Source organism: Spea bombifrons, chromosome 7 (assembly GCF_027358695.1).
Source record: "Spea bombifrons isolate aSpeBom1 chromosome 7, aSpeBom1.2.pri, whole genome shotgun sequence".
NCBI lineage: Eukaryota > Metazoa > Chordata > Amphibia > Anura > Pelobatidae > Spea > Spea bombifrons.
Genome location: NC_071093.1, coordinates 39,081,931 through 39,109,599, shown reverse-complemented (window position 1 = coordinate 39,109,599; position 27,669 = coordinate 39,081,931). Strand labels below are relative to the sequence as shown.

General features: G+C 38.7%; 1 protein-coding gene across 3 annotated transcripts in view; it reads left to right on the top strand.

Moving 5' to 3' along the window:
• The window catches only part of PRKAR1B (protein kinase cAMP-dependent type I regulatory subunit beta), a 64,029-nt gene extending 53,793 nt beyond the window's left edge, over window positions 1–10,236 (top strand). For 2 of the 3 annotated variants that reach the window (XM_053470921.1, XM_053470920.1), the window contains exons 10-11: window positions 8,758–8,839; window positions 9,174–10,236. In XM_053470921.1, coding sequence (XP_053326896.1) covers window positions 8,758–8,839; window positions 9,174–9,346 — 255 coding nt within the window. In that variant the 3' untranslated portion in view covers window positions 9,347–10,236. Of the gene's footprint in view, window positions 1–2,591; window positions 2,913–8,757; window positions 8,840–9,173 lie in introns of those variants that run through there. The other variant, XM_053470922.1, reaches the window with a different exon arrangement.
• The last annotated feature ends 17,433 nt before the right edge of the window (window positions 10,237–27,669 follow it).

Here is a 27,669-nt window from a genome sequence, read left to right as displayed (position 1 = left end):
CACAGAGAGGGACCCCTAGGGAGGTGAGAGACAAGGTGCAGCGAAATGCACAAACGTGAGCAACAAGACCCCCTGGAAGTGTAAACGACACACCCTGGGAGTGTGAACCAAATGCCCTGCAATCTCTAACGAGACACCCTAAAATCTCTAATGAAACGCCCTCAAAGCGCTAATGAAACGCTCTTAGAAAGAGGGTCCTGAAGAAAAATGCAGGCTGAAAACAACTTTTACATATATATATATATATATATATATATATAAATATATCCCCAAAGTCTGTTAAACAATGTTCTTCTTTTGCAAAATATTTCTAGTTCACCTGAAGCTTTGTACAGAATAAATATATGTGTATTCAGCCACTGAAACATTTTTGTGGTTATAAATACAGAGACATTTTTAGGACCTGTTTGTTACAAGCCTCGGGGAGCATTTTTCTGTTAACCTGTTCCAGCTACTGAAATATTTTAATCATAGTCAATTATGAAATTGCATATAAAACGAATGTGCTGTATTTTGGAGAATTGTGGTATATGGTAGGAAATACTGTTTCTCCAACAAACTATGGAAATGGTGGTGATCCTCCCCATTTCCATGGATATACCATCAACATGCTGATGTGGCCCGAATCCAACTTTCAACAGCTGTTGCAAAAATAAAAAAATCAGGCTGGTAACCATTTCTGCATTTTGCCAATTTTCCACGCCGCTTTATCTCTTTACGAGGCGCCTGTGTTAAGGAACGGAACAAAACCCCCAAACAATCGTATGTCCTCTGCTGAATTGGGACCTGAACGGCCGTTTACTCCGTAACGTATTTCGACCGAGAAATAAACCTAAGTACCTGATAAAAGTGATCTCATAAGAGTTGAATTTATAATGGGAAACACGTTGGGGCTTGGGCAGAGCCATTTTGATATATGAACGTTAAGAACATTCTTTTATTGTGAGTATTCTTAATCTAATCGCTCACAGACTTCTAGGGCCGCTCGAGAAGAGACATGAGGCTCAAAGCTCTAGCAACAAGAGAATCGTGTGTTTGAACGGAGATTAAGAATACTGAGAACAAATCATTTTACAGAGGATCGCGGGAAACGGTTCGGGTGTATTAACATACCGTAGCATTTATTTTTATTTTTCTGGGTTTTTTATGTACAGTACGGCCAGCTATTCCAGTAGGATTTTGCTCATCTAACAATTCTTCTGGATTTCTTTAAATGGTGCAGAAATGTTATGGAAAGCGTTCCCTAGCTTTGTCACTGTGTATACAGTCTATAAAGCAGATAGAATGGCGGGGGTATTATTTAGAGGCAGGCCACTTAGCCAGTGAGGTCCAGGGGGGCCGCAGTGCCCTTGCTATAAAACCGAGACCTTATCGGCTGACCCCACTGTCCCGCTGCTCGTTGGGCTGATTCCAGGGGAGATCTTTGAACTCTCCAACCGGCCCATAGACTCCATTAGAAGACACTGCGAGTCTTTAAGACACAGAACCCCCGGATATGATGTAATATCATATCCATGTCTTAAAAGAAGTGGAGGGACGATGCCTCGTAATCCACAGAAGGTAAATACATCTCTGCACATAGCATTACAAGTAGGCCACATTTTCTTAAAATGTTGAGGACAGAGTGGCCATACCTGAATGTCTCAGATTTGTCCATACATTGAACATTCTTGGTTTTGCTCCATACACGTCTCCATGCCCAAAAATCCATTCTTTTTAAGTTTTTGTGGTTCTTGTATTTTTTTGGGGGGAAACCACGTATTAGGCACAGCACCATTTAGCTGAAAGATCTTTTGGGACAAAAATCACAGCTATGCAATGTGACCATAGGAAAACTCTAGCCAAATCAAACCATCGTGACATGGCCCACTTTACCTCATGTATCGGCTGTTCTTAGTCTATCAGTTGTAGTGTTGTTGGACCCTTTAAATGTATGTTTTATAAGAAGAGCTGAATAAATTGCTGGCGCTATATAAATAAAAGATAATAATCATAATCTTTGCCCAGTTCAAACGCTGATACATTCAGGACCATAACTTATAAAAAAAAATTGCTAAAGTGTTAAATTTGTAGCAAGGGGCTTCTTTTCGCAAATAACATGCATGTTACCAACCCCCCATCGCACCTGCGGCACTCACCAGTCATAGAGGGATCAGGCCAATTTGAAACAGATTACAGTGAGAGTAAAATGTTTAGCAGAATACCACAATTTTCAGATTAACTTTTACAAGCAAAAAACTAAGAAAGAAAAAAAAAAAGATTTTTTAAAAATAATCATTCACCTGGTATTTTAGCGTAATTTGATGGAATTTTGGAACCACAACTCCAAAAAAATTATGTATTAAGAAAAAATACAGTGAATTTGATGAACTATGCGATTTTAGTGATTTATATGCACTGGGTGGAGAAGGAAAACCCTTCGTATATAGCGATTTTTATATTCTATAGTTAGATAAATCTTTCTCGATGCTGATCATTCCGTCGTTGTTTAGTACTGCGTGTTTTAAACTAGACAGAGCAGAAGTAAATTACGCACGATTCCAAGTCGCGTTTCACAGTACAGTTCGCATAACCAGCTCCTTCTTTCCCAGACCAGACAGATGTGGAAAGTATCCGAGTCCAGGGTCACGGTATTATCCCATATGAGCTTCCTGGCACAAGGACGAAAAACTTTAAGAACCATGCAATGATTATTGTCATAAAGAATTAGATCTTGGCAAGCCTTAGCCACAACAGATGTACAGTCACCCAACAAATAAATGAAACATTTTATCACTAACATTATTGTTTGGGCTTTTTTCACTTTTTTTTTTTTACAACTGAGCACATGCGTTTCAAAACATAAATATTTGGATTAACAATTTTTAGATTTCACCAAAAAAGTATATTAAAAGACAAAAATGCCACTCGGTTGCGTCACCACTTTTTTTTTTCATAACATCATTTTAGTAATTCTTTCCAATATACCTAATGTTTTAATTTCTCAGCCGGTTTCTGCACATGGCATAAAACATTACAAAGATTTTTTTTTAAAACAATGATTTTTGAAAAATAGAGCATATCAGCCAATCAGGGGTAGCGGGCCAGGTGCACGTTGGGAATTATTGTGTTCCAAGGACACTAAGCATAATTTACGTAGGTGCAATAACTTTCTCACACACAAAACAGTTCAGCTCACAACTATAGCATTGATGCCCATTAGTTTAATGGAAAGGGCCATTTAGAAGTATAACCTGGGGCCATACAAAAACCCTTGAGGGCTGCATCTGGTCCTCCAGGCCACCAGTTGAGCATCTGGTGGTAGTGGTGGTCTACAAGAACTGTGGTTCCACCATACAGACAGTTTGGAATAAGAAGGGACTGTAGCCTTAATGGTAGAGATTGATAAATTAATAAAAGGCACAATAAAAACTAGTAATATACTGTAAGTCAGCCACAGTTGAGTCTGGTTTGTATGAAAAAGGTTAGCGGCCAGGGTTTTGGTTTGAGGCCCACACTGCCACTCAAAGTCTCTAGTCCTGTAACCAAGTTTCATGAGGATCCAATGGAGAACCCACACCATCTTATGGACACTTCTGCAGATGCCACCATGGCAGATGCTCTTGCACTAAGCTAATGGCTTATAAACCACAGCGGAGTGTCTTGTTGACTTATTTCCTCTGATGAAGATGCAACATTCTTCTAAAAAGACACCTTTTTATATCACTTCATGCACTGAAATGATTGTGCAAGTAGTGGATAACAGATGACAAAAGGGATATGGCCTTAACAAGTATGCCCGCCTAAATGTTCCCATACGTTACCGATCCTGATTCTTGTTTTCCTTTTCTCGACAAGAGAAAAATAGCAGAAACTGGCTGGGAAATGGGTCACTGAACATAAACAGAATGGACTGGCACACTGCGTATCAGCACCGTGTCTGGCTGGCTGCCACGCACACCGGCTGGTGCCACTCTCCCACTGCGTGGCTCTCATACATGATAGGATGTATTAAAAAGATATATTATAAAACAGTGAATATTGATTAATTAGCTCAGTTAAATAAACATTCCACAGGTAACTGCAGAACATTCAGCTCTCTCCCTTCCTCTCCATATTCAGCTAAAAACCTCAAGACTCACCTCCTTAGCTTAAAAATGATTTAGCTTGGTATGCTCTGTCTAGCCAGCACACGTCTGCTCGCGTCTTCTGTACGTTTGTGAAATACATCCTCTTTATGTATTGGTTGTGTCTCTGGTTTGTATTTGTACTCTGATTTTGAACACTTCACCTGTAAGAATGACCGAGCTGGCCTTGCATATCACAGTTACTTTGGGAAGATTTCTCGAGAGCCACCACTGTACCAGGACTATTGCTAGGCCCTTTATACAAGGGAAGTTCGTAGAGGTTGGCCATTCATTATCATCGGAGCTCTCCCTCTTCTGGGGTGGGAGTGGCTTTGTGAATGGTGGGGCTAATTAGCCATGTAGGCGGGGCTAGCCTTGTGTCAGCCTTGAGTAGCAGAAAAAGTGGGTTGTAGTGGGCGTGGCTAAATGCTGCTGCCCTGCCCAGAGAAAGAGACAAGTAACCCGGAGATCCGGGGAAGCAGCTCTTTACCTGGAGACTCCGGGTCAAACGCAGAGAGTTCCCAGGTATGTTTATAATGCAGAGTAAAGCCATTTGTCTCCTGGGTTTGTCATACCCCAAGGTACTGAGTAATGACCTCCATAAGTAACAGTGGCATACAAATAATACTAACAATTAGGGGGTCTAGCGTTATTCTAAGCCATTTGTTTCCAGTCTGGCGACCAACAGCAGTTAGCTGATTATAAGTGTTTTACCTTCTGTTTTCTGCTTGTTTTAGTAAGGAATCCTTTGCAGGGACGCCCTGTAAAATGCATCTACTCAATTAACCCATTCGTTAAGAAAATAAACTTGGCTAATGAGCTCCTTGCACAAACCCAACCCGTAGAAACGAATTACTTTCTTAACCCCGAACTTATGTGATTCCTTCCTGTAATTTTTCACTTTAACTCTGTAACCTGGAGAGGACCCCTTGGTATGCCCCCCACATCCAGGATGTATACAATGCGACTATTTTCTCTGCTGATTAATGAAGGCACGGCCTTAGGCACACTCGGCTATCAAACTGATAATCTCTTTAAAAAACACACAGTGATTAATTATTAATTAGAGAGATAACCGTCCCTCTGGAAAAAAGGACTCTTAAATCATTGTTTTAAAAGCCGCAGCACCCAGCTAAGTCGCTGTCAGAGGCTGTCAGAGGTTTTAGTATTTATACAGAAGGCTGAGGTTACAATCAAGGGTGAAGTTAACCTTGTGCCCTGTTATTGTTCTGCGTCTATATTCCAGGCAGGTGATCAAAGGAACACACGAGGCACATGCCGGATCAGCAGCCGAACTACACCTCACAACCACTTAAAGCATACAAACATCAAAAATGAAAATGTAATATATTATATATATATATATATATAAATATATGTATCATTTTTATATTTTTACTTAATGTATTTTATATATAATTTTGAGAGGAACTCACTAAGGACTGCTCCTGAAGCTTGTTTTTGCCCTTCGGGGTCTCTTGCGTCTCACCCCAATCGAAAAGGTCAGGCGAGACGTGGACCTCTTTGGTTTCTTGTGCTAAGAGGGCGATTAACCAGACCCTACAGATGAGGGGTATGAAGGGTGAAACGTACATCAGGGGTTGTTGGTTCTGGACTGCCCTTGCGGCAGGATCAGGCTGATATAACCATGGAGATGTTTCCTCCGTAATAGAGACGGCTGTGAGATGGTTAAACCAGCAGATATCAGGCAGATCTCCTTAAACTAACGTTTGGCTGCGACTCATTCAGTCAAAAACAAAACCATTTTGGAGCATTTTACTGGTAGTAGTAAAAAAATAAATCACTGGGAGGGGAAAAAAAAAAAAACATTAACGAGACAAGCATTTTAAAAATCGACCACAAGTTTTATGCAACATCTAATTTCCCATAGCTATTTCTCGAAAGTCAGCTAATTAGTCTATCCAATCACTAATTATTTTTCCTTTTTTTTTTACGGTTTGCAGTTAATCTTTTAGAAGGTCTGTTAGTGCGGAATGTGTTTAGTCTTACAAGTAGCGATTATTCCCTTGATGACACTATTTTCAGAAGGTTTTTTTTTCACAATAATCGCAAGCTCCGTGAATAATGATCCATTATATTCACTTTTAATATGGACTCAGAAGACATTTTTGGCCGGCGAGAAAAAGGAGATAATGGCTGGCTTTGTTTATGGAAGGAATCCTTAAAATGCAACATTATTTTGTTTTTGCTCTGTGACTTTCCTGGCTTGTGTAGGGTTATGTCTGAAGGAGGAATACGAGGGCAGGGTTGGCCCGACTCCACATCGAAGTTGGCGCTCCCCGACTGTAAAACCTGGCTTCAGAATCGGTGTTAATTTTGTTGTTTTCCCACACAAGTCCTTCATCCGTTCCTTCTCAAACGGCAGCTACCTCTCGGATTATTCATTATTATAGGGCACCTGCCACACACCCTCTGGGATCACCTTCCGAATGTACATTACAACACACAATACAAAGTAACCCTTTCATTTTCAGAAGGACCGGGAAGGATTATTAAAAAGGGAGTTTCTGGGGTCTTGTTACATACAAGAAAGAATGAGCCAAAGTTGAAAACAATACACAATATACACATGATATAAAAGCCTGTATGAAGTATTGTCTTCTCACGGTTGGCATGGAGGAGATAGAGTTTCATATTCTTGCTTTGGGAAGATGTTCAGCAACACAAACAGCCAAGATTCACAAAATGCTAGCGTTGGGTTTCACAATATGCTGTATATGTGTGGGGGAAATATAACTAATCTTAAAGTGGCGGTAAACATTGTAGGAATCCGGCCATTAAATATATATTTAATGATGGGTTAGAGAGTGTTCTGCACACGCAGAAGACTTCTAATTCCCTGGAACTCTCTCATTGATAGACAAGGAGATGGGTGTTGGGAAAACGGTTCCCTTTAAGGACAAATTTATGATTTCAAATTGACCAAAAAAGGGAACTATCTATTGTGTAATTCTGAATGCTCCGTTTTGGGGCAACTTTGGTTTGGATGCCGTAAGATTATAAATACCATCTCTCTCAGCTGTTATAGCCCATTCATTTATGACTGAATTAGGGCTACATTCTATGTCTCCGTTCTTGTCAGTCAAAGACTACTTCCACCTAACTAATGAGTTAATAAGTGACCAGGAACATTGTATCCATTCCCTTTCTATGCATTCCAAATTAATGGAGACCGATACCCTTGGGTATTCTAAGCATAGAAGTGTATTCCTATACTTTACACCCCCAGGATGATATCATATATAAGACGTATATCAGTACCTCCACAGGGTAGTCTGCCTGAAGCTCTTCCTATTCTGGGGGTGGTGGTATTGCAAGGGAGTAGGACTAACCACATGTAAGCATTGGGCTAGCTGTATGTAGGGTTGGGGCTAGCTCCAGACAGCCTCTAAAGGTAGGGAACTGGGTGGGGAGCAGAGGAAAGTGGGTAGAGAGAAGGCCGAACATGGGTGGGGAGTGGGCATGGCTGTAACCCACTCCTTTACCAGGAGAAAGTGGAAACCGAACTGGAGACCCAGGGAAATTAGAGCTTCACTTGGAGACTACAGGTCGAACTAGGAGAGTTACCAGGCAGGGCTCTGTGTTTGTAGTTACAGAATTCTCCTTTTGTGCACCCAACTTTTAGCTACCTAACCCATTACCTTACCGAAAACTCTGGGTTATGTTTACGTTCTCTAAACAAAACTTACACGGCATGGTCCAAAAGAATGATAATGTCTCCATCATACGGTTAAACAAGCCATACATCTTTACAGCTGTGATTTGTTATCTCAAGAATTTACACAGCTACATATTTATTCAAGGGAAGGCATGCGTGCTCCTTCTGTGCTAAAAATCCCATCAGATGTTAAATTTTGGGCACCACCATAATTTACTACCTCTTCAATTCTATCATTTAGTTCAACAGTCTGCTAGAAGTGTACACAGTTTACGAACGATTTGGCAGGAGGTACCAGGAATCACCCAATCCTCTCATCATTCATGCAGATGCATTTGTTAAACATGACACATTCTTCATAAACACGATGGGGCTTCCCCTTGGTTCTGCAAAATGTTACCTCATATGAAAAGCACTCGGGAACTACAGGCAGACATTGTGGTCTGAATGTCAGTGTGTACTGTAACTATGTTTGTTGTAGTGATTGAATTAACCATTCTAGGACATGTTTTGAAATGGAGAATCCTAAATGGATGAAACGTTTGATTTTGGCTGCCAATCAGGTTGTCTACCATTGGGTTTCTACCATTTCTAGTTGGTGGGCAAGAAGGGGCTATGAATTAACCCTGACCAGGCCAAGTACAATGATACAGGCTGAGTGGGGGGGGGCAGTTTACAATTTGAAGCAGTGACCAGCTCGAGAATCCCGAGGTGAGGCCATTGTTACATCCACCCCGACCGTAAAGCTATTAAAACAGAAGAGACTTTAGATGACAGACGTTCAACTGGAACGTACACGATACATCTCAGAATGTAAAATGGGAACTGTTGTTCAGTAAAAATATTAATCATTCTTTTTTGGGATAAAAGACCTGTATTTTTTATTTCTCACCTAGCAACTTATTTAGTCTAGATTTGGCCTGGATTCTTATTGGATCGTTCATTAAGTGCTATTATCTCTTACTCTTGTAGGGCACAGCTTCTGTCCTGCAACGCAGATCTGACAATGAGGAGTATGTTGAAGTAGGTCGATTGGGGCCATCAGACTACTTTGGTAAGCATCATCTACATGAGGTCCAGATGGTCGTGTAATAAGAAGCGGTATGGTCTTGGGGTCGACTGCAAACTTGTTCGCAAAGTTTAGGTGTTAATCTTTCTCTCCCCCTCCATTTTCATTTTAATAAAATATATGGGAATAAAAAAGAATTTATTATTTTAAGTCACCTATGTTGCATCTCTCTTAAGCCATAAAAAATATTAGGATATATGTGACTCTGGAATAACCAGGTCTTTTTTGCGGCACTATTTTTTTAGGTTCTCTTAATCCATTACGTGTCCACTTTTTTCCGGTGTTAACACCTGTTTTTTTGGGATTTTTTTGTTTACAGGTGAGATAGCCTTGTTGTTGAATCGCCCCAGAGCAGCAACAGTTGTTGCACGAGGCCCGCTTAAGTGCGTCAAGCTGGATCGCCCCCGTTTTGAACGAGTTCTCGGACCATGTTCTGAGATCCTCAAGAGGAACATTCAAAGATACAACAGCTTCATCTCCCTCACTGTTTAAGATGCTCCCTTTGGGAATGTCATGTATGTGTATCTTGTGCTCTCCAAGTTTGACACGCGCAGTTCCATAGCTTTATGCAAAAGAGGAAATTGTGCATTCAATGTGAATTTTGATGATTGTGTCTGCCGAGGCAGGCGCTAACTTTTAATTAGCTTGTATAATTATACCGAAATATGGCACTCAGAATGGGGAATGCGTTGTCAGCAGACATTTTTTATATGGGTTTATGGTTTTTAAAGTTCAGAATTTTGGTCTCTGTTAAAGGTTTAGCGCACGAGTCATACATTCACACACAAAAAATACATCCTAAAGATGATTGTAAGCACTGTACAAGCCAAAACTGTGACAAAGAGTTTAATGAAAGGTGTTTAAAGTGAATGCAGCTACAATGGGATGTCAAGTTCATTTTTCCTATCTAATCACGACCGGTAAACAATTTATACATTTCTGAATGACACTAATGGGATTGCTTAAACCATCCGTGATCACAGCGTAGATCCCCTTTGACGTCTGATTAATTTTAATGCAGTTCTAACAAAGCAAAACTATCATTCACTCTAACGTAAGTCAGCTATCCTATTTCTGACACCATTAAATTAGGCCTTGAAGTGCCACATGACCCATGTATTTTTTTTTCTTTGCTGAAAGTTTGTGGAAAGGATTTGTCAAAGTCTCGTGGCTTCTCAGGCATGACAATATTTTGTGTATTTAAGGGGAAAAAATCCAGCTGAAATGCATAATGTGTTTTCAGTCTTTGATAAAACCTGCATCTCGCGCCCTACATTGCAGCGGTCACACCTTAACTCATGATTTCATTTTTTATTTTTCTTATTTCTAAGTTACTTTTAGGGACCATGATTTTATTTCTGTACTGTCTAGCAAAAGAAGAAGTACTTTTATTGTATTTGCTATGGAGTTTGCTTCAGAATTGATAGGGACCACGTTCTTCACATATGATATATTCTTCTTGTAACTCTTTGGAATATAATCATATTTATAATACCGGGAGGGGGGCACTTTTGCTGGAAAATCTTCTAGTTATTGGTTGCAATATCAAACAAAATACTTAGATACTGAACAGTTAAAGAGTGGAGAATACATTTATTTTGAAACATCGGCAGGGAATGGTCAAGTGTCACATTTGGGACAATTTGACAAATATTAATAAGTTAAAAGAAGTAGGGGAAAAAAATACTTTGCTGAATAGAAAATTTCAAGGTTTACTCGAACTCAGGCAGAGCTGGACAGGGGAAAGAAAGTGACCCTGGCACTTTAAGGCCAGTGGTCTCTTAATGGCGTATCTGTGGCCACTGGCTGGTGGGCCGGTGCCAGAAACCCGTGCCATCTGGCACCGGCCCACCAGCCATTTGCCTGGGTTGGCCAGTGTAGACCTGGACTTAGGACAACTTTACAAAAAATATGTGCCAGCAATTTTGTCTTGTTTATTTTAATATACAGTCCCGGAACAGAGCTTTATAACTTAAGGCCTCAAATTATGGTTCTGTGTATAATGAATTAGGCTGTCCACCCTGAACATTCTTTTTGAGTGTTGTTTTTGCGTGAGTTTTATATCATTATATTCGAATGTCATTCATTGGCTTGACTATGTAAAGGTTGCTGGGTACACGTCACTGTGAGCATGTAAGTCACAAAGCAAGGACATCTTTTTCCTACACTTACCACAATACAATATTTGAAATCTTTTTTCCCTTTGGCTTTAGCGATTGTATATTTCACAATAAATGTCTACTCTGCAATGTAAAATGGTCATTTTCTGTCTGTTATTTTTAAGCTACATTCCATGACAGCTGCAACGCCAATGCATCCTTTAGCTATAGGTCATCATGGATAATATGTATAATAATATACAGCCATATTCAATGGCATACTTATCTTTGGAGCCGCCCTAGGCCTAACCCAGGTGAGAACCCACGGCCCTCTCTTTACTGCTGGTTGCTGAGATATGACATCATATCCCATCGATCCACGCATGGTGCCCGGCAGAAGAAAACTACGAAGGACTGTGCTGACTCCCATCCCACTGGACCCACTTTCCAAGGCATAGACCTAGTCGGCCTAGGCCATTATATGCCACTGCCTATATTCTAGAACAGAGCAGTGTAGTGGTAAGAACAGGGTGGACTGCGTCCCCTTTAAATTCTAGAAATGACCCCCTTAAAAGAGAAAACATGCCATCCTAGGAAAAAGGATCAACCAAGAAACTATTATTCAACAACGCTCACTGAACCCGTGAACCAGTATACCTTAGAAGATACGTTCCACCTTCTATGCTGAATGAATCATTTTTAGATTTAAACGAGTATTAGAAATATCATTAATAGTCTCCGGAGAAATAAGCATAAAATGAAAATGCCGTTAATATTTTGTGTAACGGCACCTTTAAATGCCTGGCCCAGTTTGACTTCCTCTCTGACCATTAACATGTGTATTGCTTTTCTTATTATTATTTAAATCCCCTTGAATATTCTAGAGGACTGTATAAATTTTTTTTCTTAAGAGCTCTTTCGATCTGTAATGACTTAACACGTCCAATGTTGCATATCAAAGAATGTGGGTTTATTAAAGAATCGCTTTTAAGTAAGCAGCCGTTTGCTTACAGCGACGGGGAATTAGCATTTTTGGTAAGTCTGTATTTCGCAGAGCTTTGTTTATGATATGATAAGTCCTCTGGCTTATTCCAGACACAGACCTCATCTGGGTGGTCTCAGCTACTCACTAATACTGTATCCCCGTCAGCTAACTTTTCTTAAAAGGCTACACACCTATTTTATTTATCCTCCGTAACCGCAAGACCGCAAAGAAGCACAGTAACCGTTTCACTGCCAGATGCCTTACAGCGGGTTAAATCACATCCTCGGTTTTGAAATCCTCATTTATCCCCAGGAAAAAAATAGTGGTTTTGGTTTTGGCACTGTGTGTTATACCTTATCCAGATATAAAGTTGCTAAAGAGCAATTAAGTATGTCATAAAAATAACTATTTATATTTTATGAAATGTATCTTTTATTATATTATAGTTCACGATAATATAGGGTAAAAGGGAATATTTGAAACTTCTTTGTGTATATATTTGATCATCAAATCTCATGGCTCAGCTGCTATAAAATTTCTTTGATAAGGGAGATTTATGTAAATAAAATAAACGGTCAGCCCTAGGAGGTTTGAGGGTATGAGTATTGAGGGTATATGTATAGCTTGGATGCTCCTTTACAATTACCCATGCAAGGTCATCGTTATGGGTATCGGTGTCAATCAGCATTCGGCACATCAGAATAATTTCTATGTAGAATAAGATCTGTATTGTGAAAGTAGAGAGAATCCCTCCTGGCCTTCTCGATGAGCATTATGCATGCAAAAGCCAAGGAAGTTGTCAACATCGTACTTCAAAACACCATTTCGAAAGCATCAAGTCCCAGATGCCAACACCTGGGGATGCTGTCATGAAATCCTTGAGACGAAGCCCCTTTTTTTTTTCCTGGGAGAAAAAGCAATTCTTCTGGTGAATCCATACATTTACATTATAGATGTGCTTCCCCAAGGCGAAAGAGCTGGAACCATGACAGCAGCTGTGCTTTCTGGAACACCGCCGCAGAGAGTTGGAGAGGAATAAAGTTTAAAGGGAAACTGTCACGTCATATAGCAAAACTACACATAACTTGTGATTTTTGTTTTTCAACCATTGTGATTGTTTTTGAAATATTTCGTTTGGGGAAGCTGAGGTCTGTGTCTCGATTTGCCATAGGTAACATTATCTAATCCACTTCCAGTCCTGAAGTTCTCTCCCTTCCCTTTCCACAAAGGCTGCCTGAACCAATCAACAACAATCAGCAACTTAACAATAAACGATATATATATATATATATATATATATATATAAAAGGCAAGAAAAATCATTGTAAAATTGAGGACAGGAAGGTAACATATTCTTACATGTAAGCTGGGGTTCTAATAAGTATATTTTTTATTTACATCTGTAAATTATATATATATATATACATATATATATATATATATATATATATATATATATATATATATATATATATATATATATATATAATCTTTGTCACTATTAATGGTGTCCACATTCCGGAAATGTTTTGCCTTGGATGTAAAAAATGTGCGCCTTCCTATGTGTAAAAGTGCTACTCTAATTGTATCATGTTGGTTATCTTTTCCGTCCGTTGGGAGAAGAGCACCCCGTTACTTTATATCGACCTCAAATACATTGTGATGTGAACACACCCCATGTTCCTCTTTCGAACGTAAAGAAATCGTATTGTTAAAATCCTCCTTTGTTATCTTCTATACTCTTTATAACTTTTTCTATCTTTCTCTGTGTTTATAATCTTCCCTGACATTATCCCAAATCCTAAATTATGCAGATAAGTATTTTAATGACCCTACATTCTAAACGCAACTTAAAACCTTTAACAAACTCAAATCAAAAGACAACGGTTTGGCTTTCTCTGTGATTTTAATAGCTCGTGACAACAATGCCGCTTGTAACTGGTGCAACTCAAATGAATTATTAACATTGAATCCCATGAATTTGTTCCTTATTTACAGTGTTGCTATAGAGACATTTTCCGCTATCTTTTATTTTGTGCAGTTAAAAAATATTGGCACACAGTTTCTGTTATAAATGTTTTAGACGTAGTACACAAATTTTATTATAAGTTTTATCTCCCATGTTGGGAAAAGGGGCTAAATCTTTTTTTCTGTTAACAGGTGTTTCGTGTCTATCTTCCAAATATTAGATTTGTCCATCTAATAGCTGTTAAAGGGACACTCCACGCAAAACAGCTGCCTCCGTGGTTCTATGAATCCGCCATAAACAGGGAATTCCGACTAACATGTAAAAGATCCTCTTGGAACTGAGAAAGCCGGGGTGTGCCAGGGTCTTATTTTCGAACCAATATTGTATCTTTTTTTATACAAACGCAAAAACCCAAAGCGAAAACCTCAACGGCTCTTACAGATACTGTTGAGAGTAAAAATAAGTAATCGAGAAGATCTTATTCTATAGCTCAATAAAACATTGAGTGGTAACAGTAAGTTCTTGAACCATTTCGGTTGTATCCTGTCTGTGATCAGTTGTGGATCAGTAAGAACGTCATGACGTTTACACGACCAGCAAGACTTTTCTGTAGGTATCAGGGCTAGAGTTGCTATACACCAGATACGGCATTGAAAATGAATAGGGAGGTTGGATTTAGATTTTTATTTGGGTGTGTGTTATTTGTGAACAGTATCCTTCCGCATGCCACATTGCGGCCTTGAAAGAGCCTTTTGTTTGTTCTCGGAAAATATACCTAAGTGCTGTTTATGAGGCTTTTTTCTATAAATCACAGCTGACGTTTTCAGTAATCCTCTCACACCGTTTATGTATTTGTAGCTTCAGCAGGACGTCTTTCCATGGACACCAACCTTCATGCTTAGACACCACACATCCAAACTAATACTTCTAATGCTCCACGGGCATACCCTGGTACATAATATACATATGAGGTGAATGTTCAACTTATATTGTAATAAATATTTCTCACTCACTCTAAGACATCTTCTTTTCAGAGCTGTCCGGTCTTAGGCCTAGGGCAGCACCCAAGGTAAATGAATCATTGCAACCAACACTACTTTTTTACTGCGGTTCCAGAAGTTATCTGGAACATGGCAGACTTGTTTTAGACATTTATTCTTCCTTAAATGCCTTGCAGTTCTCCATGATCATGGTCACGGGTGGAACATATATGAAAAAGGTGCCATGCCTTGAAATACCCCAAGTCTCCAGCTTTTGTCTGCATTTCCTTGATAGCATAGAATGTGGTCTGTCCCTGGTGGCTCGCATATCTCCTCTCCTGCTAGCCTAGAGCAGAGACAAAGAAAGCGTGGGGTATGACATCATAACCTGACACTCCTTGTGGGAAACAGGAGAAAGGGGATCTAAGCCAGTTGATGTCCAGGACTTCATGATCCATCTCTATGAAGACAGACTTGGGTAACTAGCTAAGTGAGTAACGTGGTATGTCATTGCATTGTTTAGAAGAGCTAAGAAGAGCTAAGAACAGCTTTAACAGCTTTTTAAGAGCTAAAAAATGCCCATTTACCTTCAAAGTAACATGCACCATTGAATCTATTATCATCCTAATCTTATCCAAGTATAGGGGTTGCAAGGGTGTCAGTATAGCGGTGCCCCCTGCTACTAAGGTTCCCATCACAAAATTCCCAATACATCTTATTGTTACTCCACTGGTGTTGGTAAGGACTAGCTAAAAGAGTGTTGACCTTGCCTTGAAAGTCTTTATACCTTATCTATGTCTGTCTCCCAAAATTGCTTGTCAGTTTGCTTGGTTCATGTACCAGGCACAATTTCTCAATCCCAGACAGAAAGTGATCAGTGGAAAAGATGTAAATAAGCTTACCGTATCACACAGAATAGCAATATTTACTTGAGAAGCCTGAACTAGACGCAAGCTCGCCACACCCGAAAGTTGCTTTCTGTTTTGTTTTGTGTGTTTTTAACCGCATTGCTGACTTTATCGTCTGACAAAGTGATAGATGACATTCTTGCTAGAGAGCTAATGATTTATAGAAAAAAGGATGCACTCAATTCATCTGAGTCACAATGCAGACATCCTAAACTGCTTATGTGATCTATCTTTGCGGATATGAAAACACATACGGTTTGTGCAATCTTATAAAAATAGATCCAAAGAAGAATAACAGTGGTTGACAAAGTCTTTTTATGGCTGCCAGTTGGCAGCTTCTGTCAGCTAAATATTTACTTTTCAGTTTCTCTTTAACCTTTAATTAAATATTCTTTACTTAATATCCATCCTTCTGTTACTATAGTGTCAAGATTACTAACTGCATGGTAGACATGAATGAGCATGGAATGTTGCGTGGATGTAGTATTATGACACAAACTCTCCCTCAAGACCTTTAACTGTCCATCGACAAAGTCGATGAAATCACTTTTTTTCATAATATACACAGGGATTTTACATCCAAAGTTAGCGAAAGAATGAAAGGCACGAGATTACGTTTGTTCATGTAGACATCCCAACCATTATATCAGGTTTTTTTGATGTCACTGCTAGATTTTGGATGGGCACATTATACAAGACATGACATTTTCTTATCTCTAGATGCATGAAAGTATTTTAGGTTCTTGTTCCTATGAACATTTTACTTTAATTATAAATATTTAATAGTAAATACATCAATAACAGCACTGGGCAAGGTGGCCCATATCACCATTACTATTTGCCCTGAGATGCAGAGGACTGGATGTAAAATTTCATAACCATGGCTCCCTCTGCTACATCTGCTGGAAGTTTATTCCAGGTATTGAGCCCTCTTTGTGTATGATTGTACTTTTATCGGAAATCCTGAGAAATCTGGAATAGTTTCAAGGGTTCGCTCTTCAAAACATGAGAGTGTCGTGTAGGTGGAAGAAGTATGTCAGAATGATTCAGTTTATCACTGCAGTTGGTTTGTGGTCTTGAGGTCTGGCAATCTATACCACATTGTCAGGAAAGACTTTTAAGAGAAATGCAGACCAGTAGGAGATGATAAACATTCTATAATATTCTATCGTGATAAACAAATTCATTGGTTTAGTAATGCTTAATAATCTTAAAGCACCAATTTCCTAAAATAACTGCAACTATATTAACCTCTAGAATGCTGAGACCCCTTCAATTCAGCACAAGGTAAATGATAAGAGGGATCTACTTATTCGTTTCCTTCTTTTTCTGGGCAAAAATCCTATTTTATCTTATTTAACCCCAATAAAGATCCTTTAGCTGCAGATCTAGAGGTTGCAATTGTTGTCAATCATAAAGCTTGGGCTGACTTGCTTAAACACCACACTGGGCTGATTTTTTCTTGGAATGCTAATGAAGTCTGTTTGTCCACATACTTTAATTAGTTTGTGTGTCTAGCTGGCTGATTAAGACTGAGCAATTCTATTATTTACCACATGTAGTATGATAGTCTAGTAGGCTGGGCTAACAGAGCTATAACACATAAAAATGGCTATTATGCAGCTGTCTGAAAAACATTATATTTTTTAAAATGTTTTTTTTAATCTGATACTACAACATACACACACGTACACAACCAAATACAGTTTACACAATCTTCTTGATACCTTAAGTGCTGGAAAGGTCTGAATAAGAATAAAACATATTCTTTCCTAAAGCTTAGAGTATCTGGAACGGTTGGATAACGCTGTTAATTTATTGGAGGATTAGCATCTTTGAGGTATTACTCTTTGTTTACAATATTGTTCTATTGAGCAGACTAATCTATGATGTCATGAAGTACATGCCCGATTAATTTCAGTCTTCTGGGAAATAGACATTTATTTCAGCAGTGTATTATTTTTTTAAGGATTAGGATAAGATTTCCATGTTCTTTGTGTAGTAGGAAACAATTCATCTAAGGGGAAAAGGGTAAACAACCTTTTCATAAGTGAAATAGTCTTCACAGTGCTTCCAAATTTCAGGGAGAAAACTACCAAGAACCCCATGCATCTCTCGTAAATTACACACTGATCATTTTTTACGGACTGATAACATTTTTGTAATCAGTACATGTGTGTGTGCATCCACAGAAACATCCACTGCAGGTCCCACTCAGGTGCCTAAAATGTTAATTTGCTTCTATTGCTTGACATTTTGAAAGAAGAACATTACCTGCAGTAACTTCAACTTAAAAAAATAATAAAAAAATAATATGCAAGGGATTACAAAAAATTACCCCCTAACACATCACTTTAATACATCCCAAAGGAAAGCTGAATAGGAAACATTTCACTGGGATCCTTGCCTTAAGGTATGTAGGTGAGTGGCTAATCTTGCTTGGGGTGGTCTTCTTGATGCATTTCTGAATACATAGGAAATGGCAAGCAGAGACAGGCTTGACACCTCCTTAATTCCTTCTAAATGGTATCCACACCGACTGCGCTGTAAAAATGCACTTGTCATTCTACAGCTAAGAAAGTGTCTATCATTTGGATGAGTGGTTTGTATGAGATGTGACATGATCCCTTTCTCCGGCCTTCCAGGAAAGCACAAATTTTGCGATGAGTGAAATAAGACACAGGGACCTCAGACAGTTACAGAAATATCCAAGCAATAGCAAGCTGGATGTACTGAACCATGTAGGATTCCCAATATGTATTTATATCTTTCTTCATTCCTTCCTTTCCTTCTTCAATTAACAAAAAGATACAAATTCATCAAGTTAAAAAATAATTTTTCCTTTTTTCTTTCTTTCTTTCTTTCTTTCTTTCTTTCTTTCTTTCTTTCTTTCTCTTTCTTTCTTTCTTTCTTCGCCATCTTTCTTTCTTCCTTCCTTCCAAAATTACAAATCAAAAAAGCCTCTCCATTTTGATAGACTGAATCCCTGCCTTTAGAAACCCCTATTAGAAAGAAATAGTATTTTTTCTAATTGCTAGTGGATTAGGCATGCCCAAAGGTCATGTGTTTGAGTTTAGGATTTTCAAGCCCCGTCTTGTAGGTCGCATTACGTGTGTCTGGAAAGGTGCATCTACAATGTTTGATGTAAACCATCAATGGAGATGGTAATGGAACAAACATATGGAGATATACATGTATGTATTTGTGTGTAACTTTATACTGTTGACTTAAAACATTTTCTACACAGAATTTTTCTGGGTGATCACCAAAGTCAAATAGGTGACTTAATACTGAAATGAAGCAGGCACATTGTATTCAATGCATTCTGAAGGAAACAAAAACATCCACAGATATCTAGAATTATTGAAAGATTCAAAGGAAATGTATTTGTCTGTGGATATGAATGCCGAGAGGGATACAATTATTTTTAACAATAATAATGTGTGACTAAAGCATTACTCTTCCAATGCTGGTCACTCAACAGGACATCTTGGAAAATATATTCAACTGACATGTCCTGCAGGGAAGGAGTTAAATAATTCATAGCATCTATAATATGCTCAGAAGATAATCTACGTCTTGTGGATCCGTGCTGGAGGTTGGTAATGATAGCCTCTAGGTTTGCTATATTAATGAAAGGAGAGATGAATCAGAAAATGTTTTCTTCTCTCTTTCACATGCGGAAATATATGCAGGCTTGCACATTCTTCAGGAACATCCACCCTCATTGAAATTCTTCTGAGAACCACTACAATTCCATATCACAATCAGGAACACTGAGTCATCAGCCTTGTGACTTCTTCAGAACGGCAGGGGTCTGTTAAGCTTTGAAGGGTCTGAGACACCGAAGACAAGAGATTGACACTAACAAAGGGCTCAACCGCAGAAAAACAGATATGTGTGCTGCAAAAGATGGACCTGGCTAGTAAAGAAGCAATGATATTCCATCTCGTTATCCAGAGGTGGTAAGGCTGTGAGATGTCCACGTCGCTCTTGGCTGGACTGCTAGGAACAAAAGTTCTAAAGAAAATGTGCTTCTCAAAAAAGATGAAGCGCAACATGCTTTAAGTCAGGTTTGGTAAGAAGTCCATTTTCAGTGTTTAAATGAAAAGATCTGAGATTCTTTTTTGTTAGATACTATCACTGTCCACTGGTCAGGATGAGGGCTCCTGCCGTATACCTTCTACTTATGAGGTGAATGGTTTTGTAATCTTTCATTGATCAGTTGAGTTCAAATGCTAATGAAGGTCTCAAGGAAGGTATTACTAGCTCTTGATGTAGAGAACATACATTGAACATACAGAACATATCAGTGACAACAAAACCCAATCCCAAATAGACCTCATGTTACACATAAGGTGTTGTGTGCTACGATTGCATAATGGTGTCATCAGCAAAAAAACTAAAAAAGCTTAGTTACTGATTTCTATCATTCTGTACAGCATGCCTGCTCTTGATGTTAAGGTAGCAACATATTGCACATTTGTAACAAAATAAGAACATTATGATCAGCAGAAAAAGGGGAGAGCAAGATAGCGAAAGTATGGCATGGATCAAGCTAAGTCCCTCTTAGTCGTCTATTTGAATCAGGGCTGGACCGGTATGCAGCCACAGGGCATATAAAGCCGGTGGTCCCATACTGCAGGACCCAATATGCCATTGTAGGGGCAGATACTGTGAGTATGGGGTGCTGTTGTCCAGCAGAACACTGAGCATTTGCAAGTTGTGCCGGATGGCGAGCCGGAGTCTGATCAGAACACCTTATGGACCATTTGCAGAAGTCTGACTCTTAGGTTCGTGTTTCAATGGCTCCATTCAATGGCTCCATTCCATCCTGTGTCACCCTAAAACTTAACTGAGCCACTGTTTGGCTAAGCCAACATCCAGCTGATTGCCCTTAGTAAAAAAAAATAAGAAATATATACATTTTTATAAAACCCACTAGTATATTTATTGCATGTTGCGTAAATGTTTTCAAGGTTTTTTTTTAAATCATTTTAAAGATATCCTATCTCAAAAACAAGTGAATTAGAAACATAGAATGCGCCGGCAGATAAGAACCATTCGGCTCTCCTAGTCTGCCCAATTAGCAATTGCTTCAGTATTTAGGATTAAGCAACCTGTGTTTTCCTTAAAATTGTGAATGTGTGGATCCAGAGATTCTTATCTAATCTTTCCACCCACCTAATACTATCTGGAGATTAAACTTTTATCTTCTTGGAAGCAGAATCACATATTTATCATTTCATTAATGAGCGTTAAATTGTCAGATTCCTCTGATGTCTAGGATCTTCGTTTTGGGATACGTACCTAGATACATGTAGTGAAAAATAGTTATTTTTATAACGTGCGGTGTAGAGTAAGGTCACGGTGAAGCCTGTGCCAGCTAGTCCTCCATAGTGTATATCGGCCGGTTATAAGGGAGATCACTGGCCCAAAAAGTGTGGTCATGCTGGGGAGCCTGATTGCCCAATAGTTCTCTGCTAAACATGAGGATCAGTGCACCTATCTTAAATAATTGTCACAAATATTATTTAGTAAAATAAATACAACAATTTCTATTGTCCTCTAAAAATAATGTATAAAAAGCCATAGAAAAACCATGAACTGTACAGACCTCTAAAAAAAACAACACATCTTGTACCGATACTAAATTCTATGAAATTAAATAAATATGAAGAAGGTAAAATAAGACAAAAAGATAGGAAGAAGCGTGAAGCAAAATCGGGCAAACAATAGCATTTAGCATGTGATTCCAAGGACATGGGTGTTAAATCCTGGAACCGGCGGCATTCCAGCCCCACATAAAGGAAATCTGTCATCAAAACGCTGTATATTCACATTCAAACACAGCCTGGGATAATGCCGCGTAACAGTCGCTTTTATATAGGTGCCAATTTGCATACAGCTGTTGATTTCTTCGTCTCAAATTGCATTAAAGCGCTCTCCATAAATATTATCGCTATGCGTTTACAGCTGCGGGGAACAATAGCTCACGCTGGCTATTCAGAGCCAGTGATCGGCGATTGTTCTTCTGACTGTTACTACAACTCCCATTGACATCTGCCAAGTCGGTTGGCTTGTGTGGTTGGCAAGGACTTCTGGGAGTTATAGCGGAATAAGACTCAGAAAATACTGAACTGGGAAATTTAAAGCAGAACCAGCATACAAATTTTGTTTTAATCCCACGATTTAGGTTTTTTAACTGTACTTTTTATCTATTTTTTTATGGGAAGGGTGCTTTAGAGTGTGAGCGCTTTTGACATGAAAATCATCGATCCCTGCGTGTTAGCAGGGTTCAGCCACTTTTTTCCTTACATGCTAGCGGCACTTTTGCTTTTTACCTTCACATGAATCCGTCAGACTAGGTCAGGAACGTAAACCCATTCATGTAATTTGTTTCTAGGTAAAAATCAGACTCGGCTTTAAATGAATTCAACTTATATCACCTTTTCCTGAAACCAAATAGTCTGTACTTTAGTCTGGTTGTCATCGCCATAGCGACAGTCTGGGAAAGCTGCCAGCCTTGATGTTGTTACGTATTTAGTTTCAGTGTTTCTACACTATTTTGGGCAAATGACCAATGTTATTTGTCAGCAATGCATCTGGAATGCCTGACAATTTCAATGTTGATATTTTTTAGTCAACGTTATTGGATTTTTTCGAGACCAACGGCCAAATATCACGAGCTAGGATTTCACCAAAAATGTATTTTATAATAAAAAAATAAAAAATTAAACTGCAGCCATTTTGTTATAATTCATCGTATTGTTGTAGCTTTTTTCTTATATTAAAAATGCATAATGTGTGTGATGATCACATATGATACATAAATATATTTTTTAATATACTTTTTACCAATATTTTATCTTTTCACAAAGAAAATATGTTTTTCTTGCTATATACATTAATATTCAACAATGTCCTCAAGGTCTTTTGAGGTGGCTTTTCTTTCATTTAAATACAAATTCATGTATGTTTAAACCACTACCAGCCTTGTGGCAATGAGTTACACTTATAGGGTGGTAGATAAGTGGAATAGCCTTTCAGCAGAAGTGGTTGAGGCTAATGACATATGGCATACGGCTACTGAATCTAGGAGTGAGTTTCTTCCCTGTAAAATATTTCTACAAGTACCTGAACCTAAACAATTGTGCGTTTACACTATGAAAACACTTCCTTATGTAAGTCAACATCACATGGATCAAATTACAAGTAAGCATGCCTGGGTCTTCATAAAAGATGTTACAAAGTAAAATTAACTTAGGAAATCCAGATCATAAAAAAAGTTAGAAATTCACATTTTTATTGAAAGCCAAACATAATAAATAAAAACAAAAAAACGTTTCCCGCACAGAAAGAAACTTTTTAAAGGAATGTTATAATGTTCTGTGTCTATAAAGTTTTTTTCTGTTTGAATACTTTCTTCTTTAAGGGCTGCTCGGCCATTCTATACGATTCCAAGTGAAACGTTAAAATAATATTCAGACTTCAGCCGGGCGTTGTGCAAAACCTCTACGAATTCTACAGATTTTCACCCTCTTTTTGGCTGTAAAAAAAAATACATCTTTTCACACCCGATAGAACCTCAGGCAACAGATAATACCAGATTAGTGAATAGACCTAAGCAGGCCCGATTTCGGAATAATTCTGTTGCAAGTTAAAACCTTTTCCAATCGCTTTGTCTGCCCGAAGAAAGAATTGTCGCCAGATTGCAACAAATTACTCGCTATTTACATTATGCAAATATACTAATCACAGCACTAATCAGCCACCCTAAATTACCACTTATAATTACTTACAAGTAATTGCATGCAGTTAAGTTTCTGGAATCGGAGCGGAAAGATACACTTAACATTACTGACTGTTCTTAACCCCTTAAATCTCGGAGCCTGCAACGTTAGAGCGACTTTAGGCAAGCTCTGTGATTAGGAGTTTGTGGAGGTAATCCAGAGTTCCCTTCCAATCTCCATGGTAATTGGTATTTCTTTACTTTATAAGTAGGCATAAAACAATAGTTTTCGAAGAACAAAAATCTTGAAATAAGGTTTAGTTGAGTAACATATCATAAAAGTGTAGCGCGGACACTTCAATCAGTCAGAATAAGATTTATTAAGCCAACATTTCAGCCAAAATGGTCTTCGTCAGGGAAAATACTTTTCTTCTTTGCTGAAGAAGGTCAATATGGGCCAAAAATGTTGGCGTAATAAACCTTATGGTGGTTTAATAGTGTGCACAGCATACATTTATTATAATTTATATATATATATATATATATATATATATAATGTCGGAAGGGGTCGATCCCATTACCAGTGGTACATGGTATCGTGTGTTATTTTTCTTTTTTCGGGATTACTGATGTGCTGCTGCCTACTATTATCTTTATATATCAATCATACCAGGGCAGCGATGGCTTTGGGCTGATCCTGGCACCCTCAGACTTTATTGCATAGGTGTATTATTGCTGTTCCTGGTTTGAACGATTCTGTCCACAATCTGTCCATCATGCACAACAAAGCCTGGCTTAATTCTCTCGAGAGCGAACGCAATTCAGACCTGTGGCTAAGTGACTGCTTCTAATAAGATGTCCTTGGATTATCTCTGAACGGAGTACTCTGCTGGTGGGACTATGTCATCATCCTAGAGGAACTCCTAATACAGCTTTATCATTTAACATTTGGTTATGCTTTCGGGCTGGATGACTGGTTCCCATCTCAAACTTCCTTTTATGCCTTTCCAAAATCTCTTCTTCTTCTTCTTCTTTTTTCTCAACAGGACCACCCTGCAAGCCTAAGTGACATCACACACTGTTAAAAGCCTCTGTTCTGTATTTGTGGGAACTTGTACATAGCAGTGAAGTGCACTTTAAAAGCACTGGTTCCTCTCTTCCGAGCATGCCCCAGCCAGCTGCATACGACCCCTCCAGGGCTCCCAGAAAGCATAATTGAAAAGCACCTCCAGAACCGAAGAGGAAACTAAGATGAAAGAACAGGGTTTTGTAGCAGTGCATTTACAGGCTATTGTCTTCCCGGGTGATAGTTGTCACTTCTGAGTCATGTTTTCTACTTAATCCACTTAAATGCTATTGGATTTTGCATCTGAGCTAAATTCGGCTCTCGTGTGATTGCAGTCCTTTGTGTAGATGATCACATGATAAACAGCTACTTTATTTTAAATCACAAAGAGTTCAATTACTTGACAGGTTGCTAATTCTACGACCAGTGGCCATTAAAAGTTAAAACGCCCCCCTTATGCCTCCAGGGAGGGTCTATCTTATTTGGGAATCAATATGTCTCTTATTGCATTTGAATATGTAAGAAAATAGCTCCATTTGGGTGAATTGAATTCAATTTGTGTAATATCCTAGATAAGGAATGGTTAATTTTTTCCTTTCTTTTGTCTCTGTTTTATCTACATCTCACTATAGTGATAGGTTGCAATTTAATATTCCAGGGATTTTATCTTGGACAGGCTTATTTTGTCTGTTTGGGTTGTAATATCCAGTAAAACCATAGGGGGCGTAATATGTTGACTGTAAACAACGTAACATAATTGGTAGTCTGGCCCCTGTATTGCAACCAGGCAAACACAGTAAGGCAATTGGGATAGGCATATGGCTCCTAAATCCTCATTTGCCATCAGATTCTATGTTTCTGCAGATATGACCACGAGGATCTAGAATAAAGCAACCTTGCTCCCCTTGTTAGATCCTTTATGTGTTCAGTTTAATGGCCTTTACACACTTTCCTCCATTGGCAGCCAACAGGTACAGTGATTGCACTCTAAAGTTCTTGGATACAGGGATAACTGTGTTTTTAGCGGATGTATCCATGGGTCTTTTTAGTTGGGTTTGTGCCCCCAGCTGAAAATGTTTTTAGGCAAGTCAAGAGGAACGCTGCAGGAGCTAAAATGGACCTAAACTGGTGGCGGTGACCACTCCACTTGTGCAGGCACTGGATACTTAAGGCATGCTTATAGCTAGTTCAGGCTTTTGCTTAACCTTGGATCATGCTCCCGCACTCCTGCCATGGAGCTAAGCCTAGTCAGGCTTGAGTTTCAAGGTCATATAGCCCAGTGGACTAACAATAAGACGTGGGACACAGAGAACACATACTAATACAAGTAATAGTTATATCACTTGAGAATGGTTAATTATGCATCAAAAATCTCCCATAAATGAAAGTAAAACTTTTTGAAGACCAAACTTACTGTTAAATTATGCATTTCCTCTTTCTACCAGTAGAGGGAGTGCAAGTACACAAAACACACAGGGCACCAATCTGGGTTATTTCATTAATAAGGAGTAGAATGCACCTGACAATGTGTGTAGATACATCAAACTATCCTAATCTGTGGGTTTCCACCATATACGCTCCTATTAAATGAAATGATTACACATAAAGACAATATATAATCCATATGTATTTAAGCAGATATTAGAGATCATCCCACATTTATTAACCTCTATACCTACAGCAACCAAACATCCTTTAAATAACGGTTGTGTGTGTTTACAGCAACTAACAGGGGATATATTACATATTATATGTATTCTGTTGTATTCACAATACTGCTATACCAATCATACAAGTGTGCTCAATCTTACTTTCAGCAAATTCTGTATGAGCCAAATACACACCAGTAAACCCAAAAGATGACTGGGTGTTTTAATGGGTTTATATATAAAGCTAATGGTTTATATCTGCATGCTAAGGTTTTGAATTAGAACTAGTGCAACACTTGGTAGCCAAGCAGGATTTTATTTAGTACTCAGTTGGAGAGGAAAAGGAAAACAGTCAATGTCATTCTTGCTATTTAATAAAATGTTCCTGTGTCACCTATCTCAGTTGATGGTTAGCATTGAACCTAAAGGATAAAAAAAGTGAAATACAACTCTACCTCTTCCCTGTAAGCATTAACACTGGTAATGAAATAAGAAAAGTGCATTGATGTCCAAAATACAATGGAAGGAATATCAAAGCATTTGGACTTCCTGGTTCAATTCACCTGGCAAATGTTCTAGAATAGGATGCCTGAATCAACATAGTCAATAGGACCCATTAAGCACCAGGTACAAAGAAGAACCAAAAAGAGGACATAGTCCTTCTGAAGGGTTGGGAATCTGAGCTCTCCAGGACCAGACCAAAAATCTACTTGAAGTTAGAAATTCAGAAATTCCTTAATTACATCAAAAAATATCAACAGGTCACGAAGTCTCATAAAATGCCTTGATAAAGCCCTGTCCCCAACCACGAATAAAGGGCCTCTAGGCATACTCACTATATGAATAAAAAAGTACCGTCTGTATCCTGGTTTTGGAGTCCTTTCTAGTTGTCAACATTGTCCCTGTCCACAGATTTTACTATAAATAAGTTATTTTTTTTATTGAACAACCTGCTTATATCTGAACTAACCAGAAACATGATTGCAAAAACATTGCAATGTGATGATTTGAAGCAGGCATGAGTCAAAGATGATTTTAGAAGACATATCAAAACCCGTCACACAAAAAAAGATTTAAATAGGGTCCTGTTTCCAAAGATATTCCATTGCACGCATTGGCTGTACACATAGCTAACCCCTGTGACACTCAAAGGGTCACTCGCCCTCTCTTCTCCAATGTCTACCAGTCCATTGTCACTTTAAGTCTGGTTTATTTCTTAAGCTTGCTTTTCACTTGAAGAATCATTTACAACGTAGCTTTACATGAAACCGGAGGTCATTGGATGGATGGGTTGGGAAGACGTTAGGAACGTCGATTTAATGGTGAAATACATTTTCTCAAACTCAAGGGCACGCAAGGGACCTGAATTTGAAATTCTAGGAAGAGGTGGATCTGTGGACTCCTAACAATTTATAGGTACAGTGGCT